At 41.4% G+C, this 22,906-nt stretch overlaps 1 protein-coding gene and 1 non-coding gene across 5 annotated transcripts in view; both read left to right on the top strand.

Annotated features, from left to right (window-relative positions):
* The window catches only part of EXOC4 (exocyst complex component 4), an 869,227-nt gene that overhangs the window by 776,996 nt on the left and 69,325 nt on the right, over window positions 1–22,906 (top strand). For all 4 annotated transcript variants that reach the window (XM_024130229.2, XM_024130235.3, XM_028489724.2 and 1 more), the window contains exon 15: window positions 20,153–20,294. In XM_024130229.2, coding sequence (XP_023985997.1) covers window positions 20,153–20,294 — 142 coding nt within the window. The remainder of the gene's footprint in view (window positions 1–20,152; window positions 20,295–22,906) is intronic.
* LOC112067213 (U6 spliceosomal RNA) lies at window positions 13,085–13,191 on the top strand. Its single transcript, XR_002893155.1, has one exon. It is a non-coding gene; the product is annotated as a U6 spliceosomal RNA (small nuclear RNA).

Below are 22,906 nucleotides of genomic sequence, written 5' to 3'. Positions count from 1 at the left end.
CTTTTCTCCACACCCTCTCCAGCATTTATTGTTTCTAGATTTTTTGATGATGGCCATTCTGACTGGTGTGAGGTGATACCTCATTGTAGTTTTGATTTGCATTTCTCTAATGATTAGTGATGTTGAGCATCCTTTCATGTGTTTGTTGGCAACCTTTATATCTCTTTAGAGAAATGTCTATTTAGGTCTTCTACCCATCAAAGCATGTTTGAAAGCATACTGTGGTAGGACGTACAGAGGGAGTATTATTCACGTGTCTTTATGTTTAAATAAAGCAAGTCTTAGGGGCTTCCCTGGTGGCGCAGTGGTTGCGCGTCCGCCTGCCGATGCAGGGGAACCGGGTTCGCGCCCCGGTCCGGGAGGATCCCACGTGCCGCGGAGCGGCTGGGCCCGTGAGCCGTGGCCGCTGGGCCTGCGCGTCCGGAGCCTGTGCTCCGCAACGGGAGAGGCCGCAGCAGAGGGAGGCCCGCATACCCCCCCCAAAAAAAAAAAAAAAAAAAAGCAAGTCTTAGATGAACACTGCAAATTCAAAAATTTACACATTTTCCCTCTCTGTATTAGGGGACTTCTTGTGATTCTGTGTGTTATGGGTTTTTTGAATTGCAGAGAATAAGGAAGGGCTGGAAGTGTATTCCTTACAAAAGTGAATTTGGCTTTCCTCTGTTTTTGCCTTTGACCTCTGACTGTTCTGTCGTGTTCCCTGGTTTTGCCAGCTGCTGCACCCTCCATCCATCTTCTCCGGTAGGCGTCCCCTACTGAGGAGACAAAAAGGCACATGGTCAATTAGCTCGAGAGTCACAATGGTTACAGCTATAGACAAGGATTCATAAATCATGTGTTCTATTGAATTTATCCAATAGTTAATTTCTATTGGCTAAATTTATCTAGTTTAATTTTACTAGATCAGTGATGTGCTATCTCATGGAGCCATCAGGGAAGATATTCATTCATTCGGTAAATATTTATGGATCAACTTGGTTTAACAAATAACACAGTACCAGCTATGTGCTGGGCCTGGGGACATGAATAAACAAGACCCAGCCTCTGCCTGCAGGGGATTTATAAGTCCTGGAAAAGACAGGCATGAAAGTCATTACAGCATACTGTGGTGTGATTCGGCAACATACGATGGGCATATATAAAGTACACATTTTAAAGGAGAATATAAATATCAGAGAAGGCTTTCTGGAGAAGGTGGCAGCTGATCTGGATCTTAAATGATTAAATAGTAATTCACCAGACAGAAGGGCATTTTATGGAGGAGAAACCAAGAAGGGAGAGGGAGGGAAGGAGAAAAGGCTATGATGTGAAAAAAAATATGGTGAGTTCAGGGTAATTCACATATTCCACAGGGGGCTTCCCTGGTGGCGCAGTGGTTGAGAGTCCGCCTGCCGATGCAGGGGACGCGCGTTCGCGCCCCGGTCCGGGAGGACCCCGCATGCCGCGGAGCGGCTGGGCCCGTGAGCCGTGGCCGCTGAGCCTGCGCGTCCGGAGCCAGTGCTCCGCAACGGGAGAGGCCACGACAGTGAGAGGCCTGCGTGACGCAAAAAAAAAAAAAAAAAAAATATTCCATAGGGCTGGAACATGAGGTTCACAGTAGGGGAGCAACAACCATGAAACTAGAGATGGGGCAAAGGTCAGCTGGGACTTTATTTGGTAGACAATGCCAAGATATTGAAAGATTTTATTTTATTTATTTATTAATATTTATTTATTTATTTGGCTGCACGGGGTCTTAGCTGCTGCGTGCGGGATCTTCATTGTAGCATGCGGGACCTTTTAGTTGCGGCATGTGAACTCTTAGTTATGGCATGTGGGATCTAGTTCCCTGACCAGGGATCAAACCCGGGCCCTCTGCACTTAACCCCTGGACCACCAGGGAAATCCCAAGATATTGAAAGATTTTAGAGGTAGAGAGATGGTCAGATGGGGTTTTGGAGTGATTTCTTCAGCAAGACTACGGAGGAATAATTCTTGAGGCAAAGAGATTAGTTAGAAACCTGCTACATTAGTATGGGTGATAGGGCTTCCCTGGTGGTGCAATGGTTAGGAATCTGCCTGCCAGTGCAGGGGACACGGGTTCGAGCCCTGGTCTGGGAAGATCCCACATGCCGCGGAGCAGCTAAGCCCGTGCGCCACGACTACCGAGCCTGTGCTCTAGGGCCCGTGAACCATATCCACTGAGCCCGCCTGCCACAACGCTGAAGCCCGCTCACCTAGAGCCCGTGCTCTGCAGCGGGAGACGCGGCCGCAATGAGAGGCCTGTACACCGCAGCGAAGAGTGGCCCCCGCTTGCCGCAGCTAGAGAAAGCCCACGGCACAGCAGCGAAGGCCCAAAGCAGCCAAAAATAAATAAATAAATTTAAAGAATAAATACTAGATTAAAAAACAAAAACAAAAACGGGTGATGGTGAAAACCTGAACCATCATGGAGACAGGGAGGTTGGATTTAGAGATTGCAGAAGAATGATCAGCAGGCCTTCCTAGTTAGATGTAGGAAGCGCAGGAGAAAGAGGCATCCAAGGCCTTTTCAGGTTCCTTGTCTGTACAACTGGGTGGACTATGGCTGTGCTAGGCTTTGTGCCAGGATATGGAATTAGCTCTGCCCAACAGGGCCAGAAGTTAAAATGACGCTCGTTAAAATGAAACTCTACCTGCTCATCATGGATGTGTAGTACAGCTTACATCTACATACAAGCAACTAAAGAAGAGTATCCAGATTATTTAGTTGAACTAGAACTTTATTGTATAAAATTCTCCTTAGGATATATACTCAATTGACTGATTCATAGAAATTTCTTTCATTGTAGAGATAATTGTATTAGTAGTAATTGATCTGTAATATACAAATTTAGTCTTAGATGGTGATGATGATCATTATTATTAATTTCCTAGCAGACCTGCTAGATGTTGCAAAATGGACTCATTCAAATGTCTTTTTTTTTCATGCCCTGTGTTTGCCCCATGTTGGGAGATAAGAGTGAAATAGGGTTAACATGTAGAATTATAAGCATGTTAAGATAATTGTAAGATAAATAACCTAGAAGGGTTCAGAGGTAATTCCCACACTGGGCAATAAACTTCTGAATACCCCTAAAGTAACTCAACTTAGTATTGTTGGTATCACAACAAAAGTTCTTGAGAATGGCTTAATGAAGGAAGAGGTTAACGCTACCAACTAAAATTAAAATGTGGACTCCTGTATAAGTTTCATTGGGAATTGACTCTACTACTGATTTTGCAATTACTTATAAACATCTTTGCTGTATGTACAGTGCCTTCGTGTAAAATAATGGCACAATACAAAACGGACCATTTGTGGTGCCCAAGGAAATTAAAACCCGGTAGAAATTCCTCTACATCTATTTTGAGTTCTGTATCTCATATGGAAGAAATCGCAATTGTTTAGCAACCATCCTTGGTAATAGGTAACATGAGAGAAATATTTTATGAAAATTCACCTCTCTGAGGAGAGGTTAGAAATAACATTCAGTTGAAGAGTGAAAGAAACATAAAAAGAAGCAGCAAGTAATATTGTTATAAAAGTATACTACAGGGCTTCCCTGGTGGCGCAGTGGTTGAGGGTCCGCCTGCCGATGCGGGGGACGCGGGTTCGTGCCCCGGTCCGGGAGGATCCCACATGCCGCGGAGCGGCTGGGCCCGTGAGCCATGGCCGCTGAGCCTGTGCGTCCGGACCCTGTGCTCCGCAACGGGAGAGGCCACAGCAGTGAGAGGCCCGTGTACCACAAAAAAAAAAAAAGTATACTACAGACCACTCAGTGAGATACAGACTATGCATGATGCTTTCTTCATATAATTATGACATCGATATGCTGATAGTCGTGATGGGAGGTTTCAATTAGCTTGATGTTTTCAGAAGTCTAATTCAACTAAAATAGGCTGAGATGTAAGTTCTCCACTTGTCTTTTAGATGATTTTCCTTCTCAAGAGGGAAAAACATGGAGACTATATATTCTGTACTTAATTCTGACCAAAAAGAAGAAAATTTAAAAGTAAAAATTATAATAGTCTTTGGAGAATTTTACCAAATCAGAGTTCACACAGCGAAGGAAGTGAAATAACATTTTCAGAGATTTGGAAAAAAAAAATAGATGTGATCCAATGGTTAGAACCTATCAAGGGGAATATAAATATAGTTCATGATTGAGGGGGTGAGAAATTATACAATGTAAAATTTGAACCATATAATGCTAAGTAATTTCAACAAAAAATAATATCAAACACACTCTGTGCCAAGGTGTATTTTTAAAATACCCACACACACCACACACACTCACACACACACAATAACCCATGAAGTAGATACCGTAGTTATTCCCATTTTTTATGTACTGGGAAACTGAGGCACAGAGGTGAAATTACTTACCCAAGGACACATAGCTATTAAGTTGTCCAGTGGTGGACCAGAACTTGAACTTCCTCAGTATGACTCCACAGTCTGTACTTTTATCCACCACGCTGTTACAGTGCAGCATCCAGAGAGCTCTCTGATTAGCTCACATAGAAGAATCATAGAGGAGTGCATAGCAGGCACACGAACTGGAAGGTGAGCCTTTAGGTAGAGTCAGGGAGGCAAAACCCAGAATGACTTGCTGGTCATTAGAGATGCTGAGGTTGTTTAGGCACAGAAAACAGGAAATGTATTGGCCCACAATTAGTAAAGTAGTGGAGGTCATTAATAGAAAGCACAACTATTCTATTTCTCTTTTGTTTCTGTCTTACTTACAAAGGGGACTATTCTTCCATCGAAAGGGTAGGACAACTCGTGGTAAGAAACAGTTGTGAGGAGAGCATCAGGTGGCATCTGTCTTCCAAAGGGGAGTTCAAATATATTATCTTAGGGTGTTTAAGGAAACTTGCTGAATTTGAGGAAATGTGGAGCATGTAGAATATGACAGAACACCAGATTACAGCAGATATGCCTATTCTTAAAACAGTGAAAGCTGAAGAAATTCTAGAAACTATAGACAGAAGTTTGACAATGATCCCTAGAACTGATATGATTGTTAGCACCTAGAACAGAATGTGATGACTGACGGGCCAACATGGGTCCACAGGAGGCAAAGAAAAGCATCATAGCTGCCCAAGAGCCACCAAAAGAGACTGGACAGGATTTATAATGGAGAGAATGGGGCACTGTGCATATATTTGTCTAGTTAGTGGGCAGAGACAAGTCTAGCCACAGTCTCAAATGTGTATGTTTAATTTCCAAATAGATGTGAATATGTTTTTCAACTTAGCTCTTATGTTTTATCAAACCAAGATTTACCAAAATCACTTGTTGTTTCTCTGAAAATGAAATTCTATTAGTCAGTCCAACAGAGGAAGGTATAAAAATTTAAGAATGTTATGCACTTTTTAAAAGTGAGTATTCTGATGAATAGCCTAAGAACAAAGAGATCTAAGCCTTTATGGGTCAATACCTAGATGGTTCCTTCTAAACTTCAGGCCTTTAACCTGGTTGCCAAAGGGCTGGTGATCCAAACCATGGAGCCCAGAAGTTGCTACATACTTAGTGTTCTCATGGACATGGAATATTTTAGAAGATACCTCAGTATGAAACCGAAGCTTTTATATAGTCATTGAAAGCAGCTCCAGACTGAGTGACTTCGCTAAGATAAAAAGTCTAGGGACCTCCCTGGTGGCGCAGTGATTAAGAACATGGGTTCGATCCCTGGTCTGGGATGATCCCACATGCCGTGGAGCAGCTAAGCCTGTGTGCCACAACTACTGAAGCCCGGCGCCTAGGGCCCGTGCTCCGCAACAAGAGAAGCCATCGCAATGAGAAGCCTATGCACCATATCGAGGAGTAGCCTCCCCCCGCCCCGCCCCCCGCTCTCTGCAACTAGAGAAAGCCCGCATGCAGTAATGAAGACCCAACGCAGCCAAAAATAAATAAATAAATAAAAGAAAATAAAGAAGTCTACTTTGTCGAGCCTATACCTTTAATCTGTGATTTCTTTAGAAAACTGCAGAAAACCCCATGGCACAGTTTTCTGAAAAATTAGACAGCAAAATGGTTCTGTGAAACATTTCCTGAAGGGAAGATTGAATCTACTTTGCAAGGGAATCTTGGCGTGCATTAGTCAGGATGAGAGCAATTTATAATTTGTTCAGTACTCAGTAAGTACCAAAACAATTATCCTACAGTTCGTGTAACTAAAATGATAAAGAGAAAGCAAGTCGTTTGTTTCCAGGTAAATATTATTTTTGTTACTTATATAGCTCTTCCTGCCACTGACCCGCATTCTGTAGGAGTTGTGCCATAATTTAAATGTTTGGCCTTTATCCCTTTGTCCCATAATTTAAATGTTTGGCTGGCACTCGGAGGTTGCAGTACAGTGGGACGTTGTTTGCCTGTGACCAGATCCTTCCTCTTCAAGGGCAGTGGTTTGCAAACAGCTCTTTTAGCAGCAGACTTGTCCTGCTAAATCTTAATGGGTAACGAATGAAAGAGGAGCTTCTCCGATGGAGGCGGAGGAGGGCAAAACCGAGAGAATGGAGATTGGGAGACTAGGAACGCTGTGGAGCACATCCTGAAAATCCTTGCCTCGGGGGTTACGACATGCCATCGAAGGGTGGCCCAGGGATTCTTGGTGACCCTTCACCCTACTCCTTCCTGCTCCAAATGTGCTCTGAGATCTGAGTTGCCTCAGCTCAGAAATATCTCATGAGCAGAAGATTATATTTATTCATCAAGGCTCAGTCAGGAAAACAGAAGCCATTTTAGGGATTTCAAGCAAGAGGGAATTGAATACAAGGAATTAGATGTTTTAAAAATTGCTAAAAGGGCTTAGAAAATAGTTGGAAGGAAGCAAAGAGCCAGGAAAACTAGCGGCTGGCTTGCGGGGAAATGAAGAAATACAGGAAGTGCGCCAGTGGTTTCACCTGCCTGCAGTCAGGAAGCAGCTGTTGCAGGAGCTCTCCTGGAAGCTGCCGCAAGCCTCTTATTTGCCATCTGCTTGAGCATCTTTCTCCCACTGCAAGAGGAGAATGATGCCCTCCCTTTCTTTTCACCTTCCACGTCTTTCGGGAGTGCCTCTCACTGGCAGAATCTAAAGTCCAAACCCTACTGGCAAGAAATTGAAAAATGTCATTCCTGTGCTTCCAGGAAAGGGGCTGGGGATGATGCCGAGATGACAGCAGACAAGGGTGCAGAGTATTGGCCCATCTCACTTTCTATAGTAGCTTTAATCTAGGGTGTTCTCAAAGGGAACATCGTCCCAAGAAAGCAAATAAAATAACAAGTCTCCTGTGGCGGTAAATATAGAAACCATCTTTCCAAAATAAGCCTGATTCAGCTGTTTTAGCCTTAATAGAAGACCTGACTTGTCAGTGTCTTTATGTGCATATTGAAATAATTTATGACGCCATTTCAGTCTCTTCAAGTGAAATCGTGATTTCTGTCATTTCCAGTCAAAATTTCAGAGTCTATATGGATGCATCATCGTTACTCCCTAACCTCTACCACATGGACACCTACTCATGTGTATTTCTTCTCTCTCCTTATAGTGCCTTTGGCAGGAGGGAAAATAAACTGTGACCATGGAATAAATGCTAATTCACAATATAAATATAAATATTGCCTTTCCGGCCCTATGTGAGTAAGGAAGACCTGATCTCTCAAAAACACAATTTCAAAGCGTTTTTGAATATCCTTTTGAACCCCTAAGATAACACCCAAGTTCACTTCGCTAAAGAATCAAGTACTGGGGACATCCTTTTCTTGAAAAGAGAGATCCTTGTCATTCCTCCCTCAAAATAAGGTGAGAAAGACTACTTGATCTCCTCCCAAGCTGCTTTTGAGTGTCATTCCTTGCTTTCCCACCAAACTACCACCTCCTCTGCCTGCCTGAAATGCCCTCTTTTACTGGATTTGCAGCCCTGAAGAAAATCATTCTCCCCTTTTTGTGGATGAAAAGAGCAAATTTAAGCCTGCCACCCTGAATCCTTTTTTTCCTCCTGCATGTCTCCACTGATTTGAACATCGAGAGAATTCTGTAGTGTTCTCAGACCTTTGCAGTTCCTTATTTTAAGGTCAAAATGTCAGGAGTTTATACAGTTTGAATGTCTTAATATCTCAACATGTCATTTCCTTTCTGTCCGTTAGCCACAGGAACAGCTAAGCCCACAGCTGTCTGGTTTTTTGCAAGGTGTTTTGATGAGTAAGGAGATGAGTCTAGGAGTTTCACTCTTCCAGAGTTCCCACTAGGAGATCCAACAACAATAGCGTAGATTTACTGAGCCCTTACTATGTACTAAACATTGTTCTGAAAGCTTTATGTGTTTTATATCATTCAATCCTTACAAAGACCTTTGGAGGCTGAAACAGTAACTGCTCCAATTCAAAGTTTTCATAGTTTGCCCAAGGTTATTCAGTTGAGTTGAGTCAAGTGCTTGAGTCAGAATTTAACCACTACTTTCTGAGCCTAAACATAGGTAGTTAAGCCCAAAGAAATGTTGTGGTAGGTAGAAAGATCAGGTTCATAATTAATATGAGAACCATGTTCTTTTACGTCAGGAAATAAAATTATTTAGATTTTCAGGCAATATCCTGAAATTATATAATCACCTGATAGATAAATGATTGCTTCTCTATATAGCTTACCCTTAACTGGTATAAAAACAGATGATTAATCTTTTGGTTTTTAGAAAGTTGATTCTGGAAGCATCTCTGTGAACTGTTAATTATCCTAGGGATTATATGGCAAGACCAGAATGGATGTGTGAACAGTATTCATGTGTTACTAATGTATAAAGACAGAAATATGGCTGTGTATTATGAACCTTCACAAGGCATTAGTCAATAGGTGTGTGGTACCCATTCATCAGTTTAGCCCGCACAGAGAATATCTGACCCAAGAGAAATTAAAGGGGAGCTACTTAACTGTTATTTTTACTGCATCCTGGAGAAGTGGCCATGCGTGTCCTCACTGAGTAGAAATTCTCTTAGCAAGATTTACATCTCAAACCCTGCACTGTGTGTTAGCAAGTTAATTCTCTCCATATTTCTTACTTCCAGCCTGCTTCAGAGGGAGCTGTCACCAACTACACAGCTAGTCTCAGTGATCGTCTGTGTGCTTGGTGGCCGGGTGAACTCTGTCTTGCAGTTAAGTCAGTTGTCTGTGTATTGTCCACATAGCAGTAGGATCAGAGTGACCAGTGCTTCTAGAATCCTACCTATTTTTCTCTGCGGTAATAGTAGCTCATCAGGTTTTGCCATTAAATGCATAAAGCTAGTATAATCGTTCCTTTACCTGAAGCTATAGATAAAGGAGAAGAATACTGGGTTTTTGTCATTTTTTTCATTCAACACATCGTTATTGAATATGTAATAGTAGTAGTAATAGTAATTGTCATATATTAAACCCTTGTGTGCCGAACGCTATTCTAAGTGTTTTTATATTTTCTCATTTAATATTCAGAATCCCATGAGGTAGGTATGAGGATTCTCCTTTTACAAGTGGAGAATCCGTGATGGAGAAGTTCACCCAAATGGTATATGAGAAAGTCAGAATTTGAACTCAGGTCTGTCTCCAAAGGGTACCATCTTGTTCATTGAACTTGATACTTGACTGCTGGTTGCAGAAACTGCTTTATAGCTGGGGCTTTGTAGCTGGGGCTACAGAGATAAAAGTGAGGTTGTACTTGCTGTCAAGAAGGTAATGTTTATTTCTCAACATGGCCCAAATTTATGAATGATGCAGCTGCCTGAGCAGGAAACTCGTGAAAAAAGGCAAAGAAAAAATTAAAATGAAGAGAGATGGCATATAGGATTTTCATTTTAAATCCTTTAGTTCTGTCTTTATTTGTGGCACTTTTTTGCTGTCATGTTGGATTACATGCTTTATTTCCGTTTGGTTCAGTTTTACCATTTGTAAATGGACCTAATGTTTCTAATTTACCCAGTGAATAAGCCATCCCCTAAGGCTCTTTGGAAGTTTTACAAATGCAAAGCTGGAAGGATCCTGTTTGAACACATGCATAAATGTTATCGCTATGCTGTATATTTTTGCCTCTAAAATTCTGTTAGAACTTAAATCTGTGTCGTTTTGGGTTTTTTTTGCGGTACGCGGGCCTCTCACTGTTGTGGCCTCTCCCGTTGCGGAGCACAGGCTCCGGACGCGCAGGCTCAGCGGCCACGACTCATGGGCCCAGCCGCTCCGCAGCATGTGGGATCTTCCCGGACCGGGGCATGAACCTGTGTCTCCTGCTTCGGCAGGCGGACTCTCAACCACTGCGCCACCAGGGAAGCCCATCTGTGTCGTTTTTCACCAAAATATCTAGTTAAGTATTTATTAACATTTTAAGATGCTCTTTGATGCAGGGTTTTACAGGAATACAAAAGGCTTATTACAAAGTCCATGGAAATCTAAGATAGCTTTATAATAGTGTCTTTCAACACAAGGACAGGAGCTATTCATTAATGTTTCCCCCCATTTCTCTTTCATATCTGGCAAGACCTGAATTGGCCATACCACACACCTTTTTAGTAGACGATTAGGCTTTTACCAAGCCTCAGGGAGGATTATTTGGAATAAAAGAAAAATCAATCTTAATGTTTCCCCCCAGGACTGAAAGAGACTGAGGTCTGTTCTGTCATTCCCAAGGTGTAAAAACCATGTGTGTGTGCCGTTTGCACTGCATGGAGATAGGAGTCGAATGCTAAATGTAATGGAGGTCCAGGGCCTGCTCAAGCTTGTGACCATCAAGCACTGTTTCGTGAGTAACTGGATGTGATTTTCCCACTATGGAACTCTGCGGTGTGTAGGATAAACTGTTGGCTCAGAATTGGCCTCTCTCCTGCGGTAGCCCAAGGAAACAGCTATCCTTTTTTACCTTGGTTCTTATTTTTGATTTGTTCTTCACAATGGGCCTTATACAAATCTCCTTTGCTTTCCCTATATAGGTCAGTATTTGGCATAATTCTGCAGTTTCAAACACTCATAGGCTCTCTGGAGCTTCAGTTTTTTACCCTGAAATAGAATAATGTCACAGGCAACTAAACTGTTTGGAAAACATAGGTTAACAGCATTGTGAAGATATAATGGGAAAAAAATTATGAAATTCTTTGGTTTGTTCTTAACTTGAAGATTAAATTCAATAGGCATTATTGCTGAGTGTAAAGAAGAGCTATAGACTATGAGAGATGCCGGGAAGAGTAAGTAATTGCCTTTGTTGTCATGGATCTCACAATCTACCAGGGATTCTATAGGCAAATGCAGTGCAAGATGAAAGTGGTGAGGCCGAAAGAGGGGGGCAGAGAGTTGCTAGAGTTCAGGGGACGGTCCCGAGCTTTGTGGCAGGTGCTGTGTTAGGGACCACATTCCCCATTTGGTCCTCACAACAACTCTCCGAGTTGTAGAGATGAGGAAGACGAGGCTCGGGGTTGTTTAGAAATGTGTTCCAGAGGTGATTAAAAAGTGGAAGAATAAATTTTACTCCTTTGGGAAACAATAGAAAAGAGTATGGTTTCACAGAAATGAAAATTACTCTTAAGCATCATCCATAAAATTAAGTGCAAGTTATTTTTTTCGTTGAAGTATAGTTGATTTACAATATTGTACAGCAAAGTGATTCATATATATATATATATATATATATATATATATTCTTTTTCAGATTCTTTTCCATTATAGGTTATTACAAGATTTTGACTATAGTTTCCTGTGCTATACCATATTCCTGTGCTTTACCTATTTTATATATAATAGTATGTATCTGTTAATCCCAAACTCCTAATTTATCCCTCCCCCCTTTCCCCTTTGGTAACCATAAGTTTGTTTTAAGTGTCTGTGAGTCTATTTCTGTTTTGTAAATAACTTCATTTGTATAATTTTTTTAGATCCCACATGTAAGTCATATCATATGATATTTGTCTTTGTCTATCTGACTTACTTCACTTAGTGTGATAACCTCTAGGTCCATCCATGTTGCTGCAAATGGCAAAAGTGCGATTTGTTTGTAAAAGCTGGTCTTCGGGTTCTTTTGATGTAGGTTTTGTTTTGTTTTTGTTTTTGCCTTATAGTAATACATTCCCAAATAAATGTTATTGAACATCTGGGACATTGGGCTGGACAGTGAGTGGGACAGGCATATTTTTTCAGCCCCAAAGAGTTACTATCTACAGTTAGGAGACTATAGGACACTTCAGAGGAGAGAGGGGGGTGTGAGAGAGAGAGGTTCCAAAGAACGCTAAGAATTTATATTGCCCATCGTCTTATGATTAATAATGGGAAAAGAGGTAACATGTTTACATGTTACAGTTTTTAAAAATCTCTTTTATTTGCCCTTCTTCCTCTATAAGGGTGGACAAAAAAGAGCTCCCTTCCAGAAGCAGCAGTGAAAAGGCTTAGCATTCTTGTTGCATGGCTATGAGATACAAAAGGATTCGTTGGTTGGGTGTGATGTTTCATAGAGCAGGCTGTATTTCCAGAGCTGGTTGTACACATGTGTATGCACGTACATACAGGTTCTAATCTGAATAATGCACAATATGTCCCCATACTTTACAATCATAATTTTATAGGTCAAGGAGCAATTTGAGTCAGCATTTTGGTTTTCAAAATCAATTGACTTTGCTAGTTTAAACCCAAAATTTCTAAAGGAATCAGGACTGAAAAGAGGTAGTTACTGTTTGGGGACAGAAGAACCATTGCTTCTGAAATAGGAAGCAAAGTGGAGAGAACCTACCAAACACGTTTCTTAGATAAGGCCCATACTTATGTAGAAAAGAACTTAAAACTAGGTTCTAAATTGTTAGGAGAGTGGGAAAGAGTGACTATATGACTTGATAATAGTGGCTAAAGCTAGGACTGTTGGCAAAGAGTAGCTAGGTGTTAAAAATGTGTTTCAGGAAAGAAAAAGAGTGATCAGAAGAATCACCATGAAATTTTAGCTTGGAGTAATTGGCTTAGTTAAGGAGGAAGAACATCTCTATCACAAGAAAATTCAAATTAGATGCTAATAAGACAGTAGATACTTTAGCATGTGAAGCTTACCTATCCATACCAGAAGCCAGTAGGTTTCATAGATAAATAATTTATTTAAGAATACTTAAAGAGTGCTCGCTTCGACAGCACATATACTAAAATTGGAACGATACAGAGACGATTAGCATGGCCCCTGTGCAAAGATGATGTGCAGATTCATGAAGCGTTCCATATTTTTAAGCAAAAGAAGAAAAAAGAATACTTATAAGTGCCTACTGTGTACAAAGCACCGGGGTGGAGGAAGGTTAGCCTACATATGCTGCAAATAATTGAAGGGAATGAATAAAAAGTAGGGATAGTGGTGCAGAGAAGTTAAGAAGGCTGAGGATAGAGCTAGCTGGCATTAGAGTTCCAACTTGGAACTGTGGTATTATAGTGTGGGACACTTTTAAATCCTAGCCTAGTGTTGGGCTCGATCGTAGCATATCCCATAGGTATTTAAGGAGAAAAAAGAGGTTAGATGGGGGTCTCCTGTCACAGCCCCCATTGACTCTGTAAGCCCCAGGAGTTCTTAGTGTCACAGGCTAATCAGCATCCTTAATTTTATTTTTTTATAATGTGTGCCGGATGACAGCATCAAAGGATCTCAGAATTCTTTCCAAAATCTAATACTACATTGCTCTAGGAGTTAGGAAGGTCCTATTGCCACAATTCTCTAAATAGGAAAACTGAAGATTGAAAACTAAATAATTTTATCCCAGGTTCAAGCAGAGATCATTATGTGGTATCTGTACAAATAGGAAGAGGAGTCAGAAATAACGATTATACCAAAATTTGATCTTCTAAACTGTTTTCCAGTGAGAAAATCTCATGAGATCATTCTTCATTGTCTTTTCCCATCTTCTAAAATGTTTGAATTCACAGAGTTAACCTTACTTTTCCTGCTATGACCATCTTCGCCTTTTCAATGTATCACTTTCCTGACAGCTGATACTAGTGTAAGCTAATTCTGCAACAAGTTTAGATAATATTGCAGATGCACAAGGATAGCCTCCTATGAATCAATTAAAGAAGTCACAGTAAGTTGCCATTGAAAGTGTAGCAGCTGCATCCTTGAAAACAGATGCTCTTCTGGGTCTGAATGAGTTCAATTTTGACTAATTTTAAGACCTAAACAGATTTCAGTCTGGTTAATATTAGGATGTGGAACCGCTTGAGACATCCTCATGTCCTAGGCTGATTGCTTCTCTGTGACGGTTAGTATATGGCTTTCCTTGAGAGATGCTGAGTATTCGATATGCCAGGGATTTTATTTCAATGGAAGAGAGAGACCCCCAAGTCTTGGCTTCAGGAAGGTGGACTCATGAAATCAAGGTGACTTCTAAAGGCAATACGATTTGTAGAAAAAGTACTTAGGCTGTAGGGATTGGCCAGAATTGTCTTAAATTGTACTTTTGCAAGATTCCTAGACGGCCCAGGAAACCAGCTGTAATAAATTACTTCCCTATCCCTACTCTGTCCCTAGGATATACTCAAGAAACTAAAGTGAAAGTTATAGTTGTAAATGGCAAGTCATTCCTTCTCCTGCCTGATCTTTATCAATCTGTTATTATCTGAATTATTTGTCATGTTACATTGGTCAATTAAATCATTTGTTCTGTTTAAAAAGGCCTTGATCAAGCTCCTGTAATGGCCCTGAAAGTGTGGGTGCGTGTGTGTGTGTGTGTATAAAATCCCTTACTTGAAGGAGTTAATGATCTGGTAGGGATACATACCGATAAACAGATACTATCAAAGGAATATGATAACTAATAGAACTGTGTGAAAAACACAACCAGAGGAACAAGTGACCCTGCCTGGAGAATCGGGAAAGACTTTCTGAGCCAGAAAGCATGAATAGTTCCGAAAGAGGAATAAGAGCCATCAAAGTTATAGAATCCAAAACACAATAATATCTTTAGGGAATTTGCTTTAAAAGGGTGGCAGGTCAAAGGGCCCAGAGTTGCAGAAGAGGGGAGTTGGAGAGGAAGGAGAAAGGGATGAAAGATGGAGAAAAACTGAAGAGTTGGGCAGAAACCACAAATCATGGGAAGCCTTGCTGAGGAGCTTCATGATATAAGCAATGGGAAACATTGATACTGTTTTTACAAGTAACTGACAGTCAGATTTTGTGTCTGAGATAAATAATTGTTTAACTTATATTTAATTAGCTAAATATGGAAGACTGAAGTAAGGTAGGGGCCAGGCATTGAGGCAAAGACATCAGTTAGGAGACTATCGCAGTAGTCCATGGAAGAGATGAGGGCTCCACCAAGAAAGTGAGCAGATATAGAAACGACAAAATATATTAAGAAAACATTTAGGAAATAAAGTTGGCAGAAATTATTCCTTGCTGAGGGGAGTGAGAGAGGAGAGAGAGGAGATTACGCTCAGTATTTGCAGCTGAGATTTCCTAGATTTATATACCACGAATAGAAAGAGAATTCAGGATGAAGAGCAGATGCTAAAGATAGGCTTTAGTTTTGAACACATTGCATTTGAGAGGCCTTCGGGATGTACAGTAAAGGTAGCTTGCAGACAGTTGATCAAATGTAGTTTAGGAGTCAACGATTCCAAGATAATAGCAAAAACCATGAAAATTGATGAGCTCACTCAGAGCATATAGAATGGCAAGCAAGGGAGACCAATAGAGAAAAAAATCCCTGGGAACCCCAGCATTTATGGGTGTGCTAAAGGAAGAGGATCCAGTGAAGGAAATTATTAAAACAATGGCAGAGAGATGAAAGGACACCCAGAGAATTTTGGTGCCATACAAGCCAAAAGAAAACAGAATTTCAAGAAGGAAATGGGCAGTCCTGTGGAATGTAGCAGAGAGACTTTCTGAGGGTAGGATTGAAAACTGCCCAATGGATTTGGCAATTAGGGTACCATTGGTGACTATTATCAGAATAATTATTTAATAAACAGGTGAAAGCAGAAATCAGATTATGGCACATGGAAGAATTAACGGAAGGCCAGACTATGGAGAAAGCAAATGCTGACAGTCCTTTTGAAGTCTTAATAAGAAGCTGAGGGACTTCCTTGGTGACGCAGTGGTTAAGCATCTGCCTGCCGATGCGCTGGACACGGATTCAAGCCCTGGTCTGGGAAGATCCCACATGCCATGGAGCAGCTAAGCCCGTGTGCCACAAATACTGAAGCGCACGCTTTAGAGCCCATGAGCCACAACTCCTGAGCCCACGTGCCACAACTACTGAAGCCCGCGCACCTACAGCCCGTGCTCCACGACAAGAGAAGCCACCACAATGAGAAGCCCACACACCGCAACCAAGAGTAGCCCCCGCTCGCCGCAACTAGAGAAAGCCCGCGCACAGCAACAAAGACCCAATGCAGCCAAAAATAAATAAATAAATAAAATATTTAAAAAAAAAAAAAGAATCTGAAGTGCTCAAGAGAGGAGTTAAGAGAGTGGGAAGGACAAAGTACCTGGGGAGCTCAGCATGAATTTGGGAAATGTGCTGAGAAAGAGAAAGGAGCTGGCCAAGTACTAGTGAAGGATTGACAGGTGGTAGTGAAGACTTTTTGGGGATTAAAATCCAGAAAATGTTAGTGGCAACAGTCTGTACTTTGTTCTGTTTTCCTGTCAAAAGAGGAGTCACAGAATTAACCCAGGATTAGATCAGGTTGCCGCAGAAGAATCTACCTAGAGGGTCATTGGCCAGACGGTGGCATATGGCCACCTCCAGCCGCAAGCAAGGCTGGGAATGCAGACATTTGGCTTCTCATTGTCTACCGTGGAGTGAACAAGAGAGAACTGGCAATATCTGTTGGTTCACCTAACAAGCAGTGTCTGCCCCAGAGACCAAGGTTCAGCATCCTCATATAAACCAACCAATTTAGCACAGAGAGCCACAGTGACATTGCCACAAATAGTTAGGTGTCTCAGAGATGCATGCTTTTATGCAGTGGTTGTAAGAGGAACAAGGATACTTTGAATGATCTGATGTGCCCCATCCCCAGTATTAGAAAAACAGCTCAAAGTGCATATCTTAATAAAATAATCAACTACCAATATTGTTAAAGCCTAATATATGTGGGCTCCGCCAATGTGAAGAGCAATTCCTGAGATAAATATACAGGCACGAACCTCTGAAAGAGTGTGTGTGTATGTGTGTGGGTGTCCAGTAACCTCCTATCTTGACTGTAATCTCCCAAGCAGATTCTCTCAGCATTGCTTTTTTGTAGATTTCCATTTGACATTTGAGAGCTAGGTAATTGTTTTGTGTTGGCTTTGCCATGCTCAGCACTTCTTTTCTCAGTATATTCCTTCTTGTTAAGAAAACTTCATAAATTTCAGTGAGCCCTGAGGAATTCTCAGACCAGCTTTTCAGTGGAGCCCTGGGCATCCGTTTTCATGTGCTTTACTAAAATGTTATTTTTGCCGTAGATTACAGTCTACCTAAATGTACAGCATGCTGCTATTCTAAACTACTTCTACCTCATCTCTACCTTGCAAGTTTTATGTAGACTGCTTTCCTGGCTGTTAACTTACTCTACTTGGATTCTTTTTTTTTTAATTTGCAGAGTTTGGCCAGTTAGCTGCTACAGATGATGAAATTACGTATTTCTATGAGAAGAAAGGGAATGTTTTTTAACTTGGTGAAATTTGTCCAAAATGCCTTTGGTAGGTTGGGAGATTAGTATAGCCTTAGACCTTGGACCATGAGCCCAATTTCCTTAGGGTCTGATTTCTTCCTTTTTATTTATTTATTTATTTATTTAAATTTATTTTATTTATTTTTGGCTGCACTGGGTCTTCGTTGCTGTGTGGGCTTTCTCTAGTTGTGGAGAGCAGGGGCTACTCTTCGTTGCAGTGCGTGGGCCTCTCATTGCGGTGGCTTCTCTTGTTGCAGAGCATGGGCTCTAACGCACAGGCTCAGTAGGTGTGGTGTGCAGGCTCAGTAGTTGTGGCGCACAGGCTTAGTTGCTCCACAGCATGTGGGATCTTCCCAGACCAGGGATTGAACCCATGTCCCCTGCATTGGCAGGCAGATTCTTAACCACTGCGCCACCAGTGAAGCCCCTCTCCCTTTTTTTATTGATATATACGTTGCTCTTCATGGCACAGGTAGCGTCACACAACAGAGTAATCAAAAGTGCTAAAATGCCTTGAAATATTAGACTAGTGTTACTTATAGTTGCTTTCATCCAGTCTGCCAAAAGAAAACATTATGAAGGCAGTAATCTCACCTTGCAGTCAAACAACTTGAATAATGATAGCATAAGAAGGAAAGCAGTGTCTACATCCAGTCCTGCAGACTGAGTTAGTGAACATCTCGGACGATGCCAAGGCTGCTAATAAGTTTAAATCTCCATCACTATATTTCCTTCCTCCTTACACGTCAGTTCCCTTGAACAAAATTCTTTTTTGTGTGTGTTTGCCATGATATTTTAATTTATTGAAGTCTGTTTCCACTGAGGAGAACTTAGCCTTTTAATTCTTGACGGTCTCTCCAGGCTCGTCTCTGTGCTTGGCTGAGTCTAGGAATAGATGCAGCTCTGAAAGCCCACAACTGCAGATATGCCTTCCACTACATATGTTGACTCCCTGCTCTGTAAGGTGGACACCTCCCAAGTTAGCCAGTAGTGCCTCGCCAAATCCCATGTCCCCTATGTCCAGGGAGCCCTTCTTCCAAATGACACTGCATCCTCTGAGAAGGAGAAGAATTTTCACATGGAAAAGCAAAAGATACTAATAAATGGAAATTGCACCTCAAGGTGGATGGAATTATCTTTTAAGTACCTTGTTGGTATGATTAAGCTTAGGACTCTTAACCTGGACAAATCACATGCTAAAGAATAATTATTACTTGTGTTTATTATTTATATTAATATTCAGTGAGTTTTATGTGCTATTATCCAAAGTATTTTATCTACATTAACCCATTCAATACTCCCAACAGCTGTAACTTATTCAGTGTTACCAACAACATTCTGAAGGTATGTTATCTCCTTTTTACAGAAGAAACTGAGGAGGAAAGAATTTGTCATTAGCTCTTGGTCACAATAATAAGTAAATAGTGGAGACGGGACTCAAGGCCAGCGTTTGAGGCTCTAGAGAACTCAAAGAACTTTTGAATTAAATTGCCAAATTATTGTTGGTGATCTTTGAGAAATTATGGGGAACTGGATACACAACAGAAGTCTAGACATAAGGAAATGTAGTTCACAGTTTTGCTATTTAGTATTTTCCTGTAGAAAATGGCCAAATGCTATTAAATATTTTATCAATTACTTGCAAGAGATAGAGAAGGTAGGTTTATCAAATTTTCCAAAAAGACCTTTTTAGGGCTTTTAGCCGATTGTAAGTAAGTTTGAGTTAAGGAGAATGCAGCACATCCTGTTCCCTCGCCCCACACCACCCCAGGAGATTCTAGGCTTACACGCAAGGAGCACGGCTTCTAGAACAAGGGAATTGATCACTCTTTCTAGACAGGTCAGACCACTCTGTGGTATTTATTATGTTTGGTCCTAAGTCCCACATTTCAAGGGAAATATAGAACAATTGGAACTTTCTTTGGTGAATTATGAGAATTATAAAATGACGCAGTTGGATTATTTGGAGAAGAGTTGAAAGTCTGGGGACATTTAGCCCAAAAAGGAGAAGACTTCAGGGAAGCCAAAAGAGATATCTTTAGTACTTGAAGTACTGACACAAGTAAGAGTGATTGTTAAGTTGGCAGAACCAGGGCCAATGATTAGAAGTCAATGACAACAGACATGGCTTGATGTAAGATGGTCATATTTTCTTAGATGAAATAGGCTGCCGCAAGAGGAATTGAGTTTCCTTTCACAAACATTTGTGTGGGTGTGCAACCAGAAGCTGAACAGCCACTTGAAGATGTACAAATAACACAAGCATAGACCACATGGTTGGGCTAGATTACTAAGTTCACTTCCAACTCTGAGTTCCTGTTTCTGTCATTCTGTGAATTGATGCAAGACAATCAGCTGGGCTTTTATGTTTCATCAAGTACCGAAATAGTCTGTCATGTCTCAGATGTCTGATGCTGCCAACACTAGCATTAGCCAAATTGATAAAAACAACATGATGAACAACAAAATCATATGTCATTTCAAAAAATATCTGTAGGCATCTAATGAAATGATTGGTGTTTTGTCCTCACCCCTGCTTTCAGATCTGTCTCCTGCTCAAGATAACCACGTGAACGTGGATCTCCCACCAGTGTCAGAGCAGATCATGCAGACTCTGAGCGAACTTGCAAAATCTTTCCAGGATATGGCTGACCGCTGCTTGCTGGTCCTACACCTGGAAGTCAGGTATGACACAGCCAAGCACAAGACTGTGATTTAATTGCACTGTGGGTCATAAATCACTCGCTTATGTCTGGAGAGTATCGCTATCATTTTTGGTTCGTATTATAGATGTACTTTTTTTTACACTGAAAGTGATTTTTAGTGTTAGTCACTGTTAAAGTTTTTAAGCACATGCTGTATTGTGAATATGGTGGTTTGGAGTTTGCATGGCCTATGACATCAGAATGATCTAGATTGGAATGTCTATACCAGTTGGCTAGGCCATCTTAAGTCAGTTAATTAACTTTACTAACTCAGTTTCCCCCTCTTAAAAATAGAAACAGTAATTTCTAACTTAGAGATTTTATAAATGAAATGATAAGGAATAAGTACAATGCCTGCCACAGAGTAAGTGCTCAAAATAAGGTAGCTTTTCGACTATGATGACTTTATTGCCATTGATATTTTTAGTAAGGTACTATGCTAATTTATACTAAGAAGGGAGTATACAGTTGCAAGAACCATGATCCCTTTCTTTAAGAACCTAAAATCGGGACTTCTCCGGTGGCGCAGTAGATAAGCCTCCGCGCTCCCAATGCAGGGGGCCCAAGTTTGATCCCTGGTCAGGGAACTAGATCCCACATTCATGCTGCTACTAAGAGTTCACATGTCACAACTAAGAAGCTGGCAAGCCGCAACTAAGGAGCCCTGGAGCTGCAACTAAGGAGCCCACCTGCTGCAGCTAGGACCCTGTGCAACCAAATAAAGAAATAAATATTTAAGAAAAAAAGAACCTAAAACCCAATTGAAGACAGTAAGTTCAATCATAATTCAAGAAGTTTCCAAGATACGATATTCTTGGACTCTTGCTTCTTCCCCTGAAGTGTAGAATATTCTGATTAGCTTTGGTAGACTCGCTATTATCACACCTCTGGAAATGGTAGGAAGAAAAGACTAGAAAGTCTCCAAACATTTATTTATTCATTCAATAAATATTTATTGAGTGCCGTCTTTGTTCCAGACAGTGGTCTAAGAATTGGGATACAACGATGACAAAAACACTCAAGGTCCCTACTGTCATAGAGCTACATTCTAATTGGGGTGAACAGCCAGTGAGTAAATAAAAAGGGAAATTTCAGCATAGTGTAACTAAAAAAATAAAAGAGCAGAATGGAATTAAACCACGCTATCAAATAGAAATATAAAGTGAGCTACACATGTGAACCACAGAAATAATTTAAATATTCTAATGGTTCCATTTGAAAATGTAGAAACACGTAAATCATAATATATTTTATCTAACCCGGTATATCCAAAATATTATCATTTCAACGTGGAACTAACATAAAAATTATTGATCTATTTTGCATTTTTTTGTCTTAAGCCTTTGAAATCTACCGCATCTTTTACGCTACGGCCCGTCAAAATTTGCATTAGTCACATTTCAAGTGTTCAGTGGCCACGTGTAGCTATTGTTATACTGGACAGTGCAGAGAATGGCTAGGGTTGACGAGAAAGGGGGATCTGGTATTTTGTTTCATAGACAAAATGGTCAGGGAAATCGTGACAAGGTACCAAGAAAGAGTCATCTATACAAAGACCTAGTGGAAAAGAGTTTCAGGCAGGGAGGGGCACTCATGAGGTCCTGAGACAAAACCAAACTGGCAGATTTGAGGAACAGAGAGGCATCCAGTATGACTGTAGCCCAGTGAAGAAGGACGTGGGGAGGAGTGGAAGGAAAGGTCAGGAGGCAGGCTGGAGCCTGATCACGTGGGGTCACGGAGCCCGACTCATTAGAGGGTCTTACAGACCACGTGAAGAGTTCGGATTGTTTTATTTTTTTTATTGAAGTGTCGTTGATTTACAGTGTTGTGCCATTCTCTGCTGTACAGCATGAGTTCATATTTTATTCTAAGTGCATCAAGAAGCTATTAGAAGGTTTTAAGCAAGGGGGAGATATTCATTCATTCATTCACTCATTCACATTTGTGTGTGTGTGTGTGTGTGTGGTACGCGGGCCTCTCACTGTTGTGGCCCCTCCCGTTGCGGAGCACAGGCTCCGGACGCGCAGGCTCAGCGGCCACGGCTCACGGGCCCAGTTGCTCCGCGGCATGTGTGATCCTCCCGGACCGGGGCACGAACCCGCGTCCCCTGCATCGGCAGGCGGACTCTCAACCGCTGCGCCACCAGGGAAGCCCCACATTTTTAAAAGATCACTCCGGCTGTTGTATGGAAAAAATTGCAGGGAGAAATATGAATGGAATCCGAGGGATCAGTTAAGACCAGATATGAGCACCAGAATGACAGAGGTGAAGGAGTGAGAAGTGTTGGATTTGGGACATGTTCTCAAGGTAGAGCTGATTTATTGATAGATTGGATTGGGTGCGGGACTGGTGGCAGTGAGAGAAAGAAAGGACTCCAGGAAAACCACAGCTCTGGGGCCGGGACTCCAGGGAAACCGCAGAGCAAAACTATGTGGATGCCAAGACCACTGAGTGAGGTGAGAAAGACTGAGGGACTGAGAAAGGTTGGGGGAGGGGTAGAAATCAAGAATTCTGTTTTGGTGATGTTTGGTTTGAGATGCTTCTTAGACATCTGGGTACCAACGTCAAATAGACAGTTGGATATATAGTTTT

The sequence above is a fragment of the Physeter macrocephalus genome, chromosome 5, assembly GCF_002837175.3.
Source record: "Physeter macrocephalus isolate SW-GA chromosome 5, ASM283717v5, whole genome shotgun sequence".
In the NCBI taxonomy this organism is placed as follows: Eukaryota; Metazoa; Chordata; class Mammalia; order Artiodactyla; family Physeteridae; genus Physeter; species Physeter macrocephalus.
The sequence above is the reverse complement of the archived record's forward strand: the minus strand, read 5'-3'. Positions and strand labels throughout refer to the sequence as shown.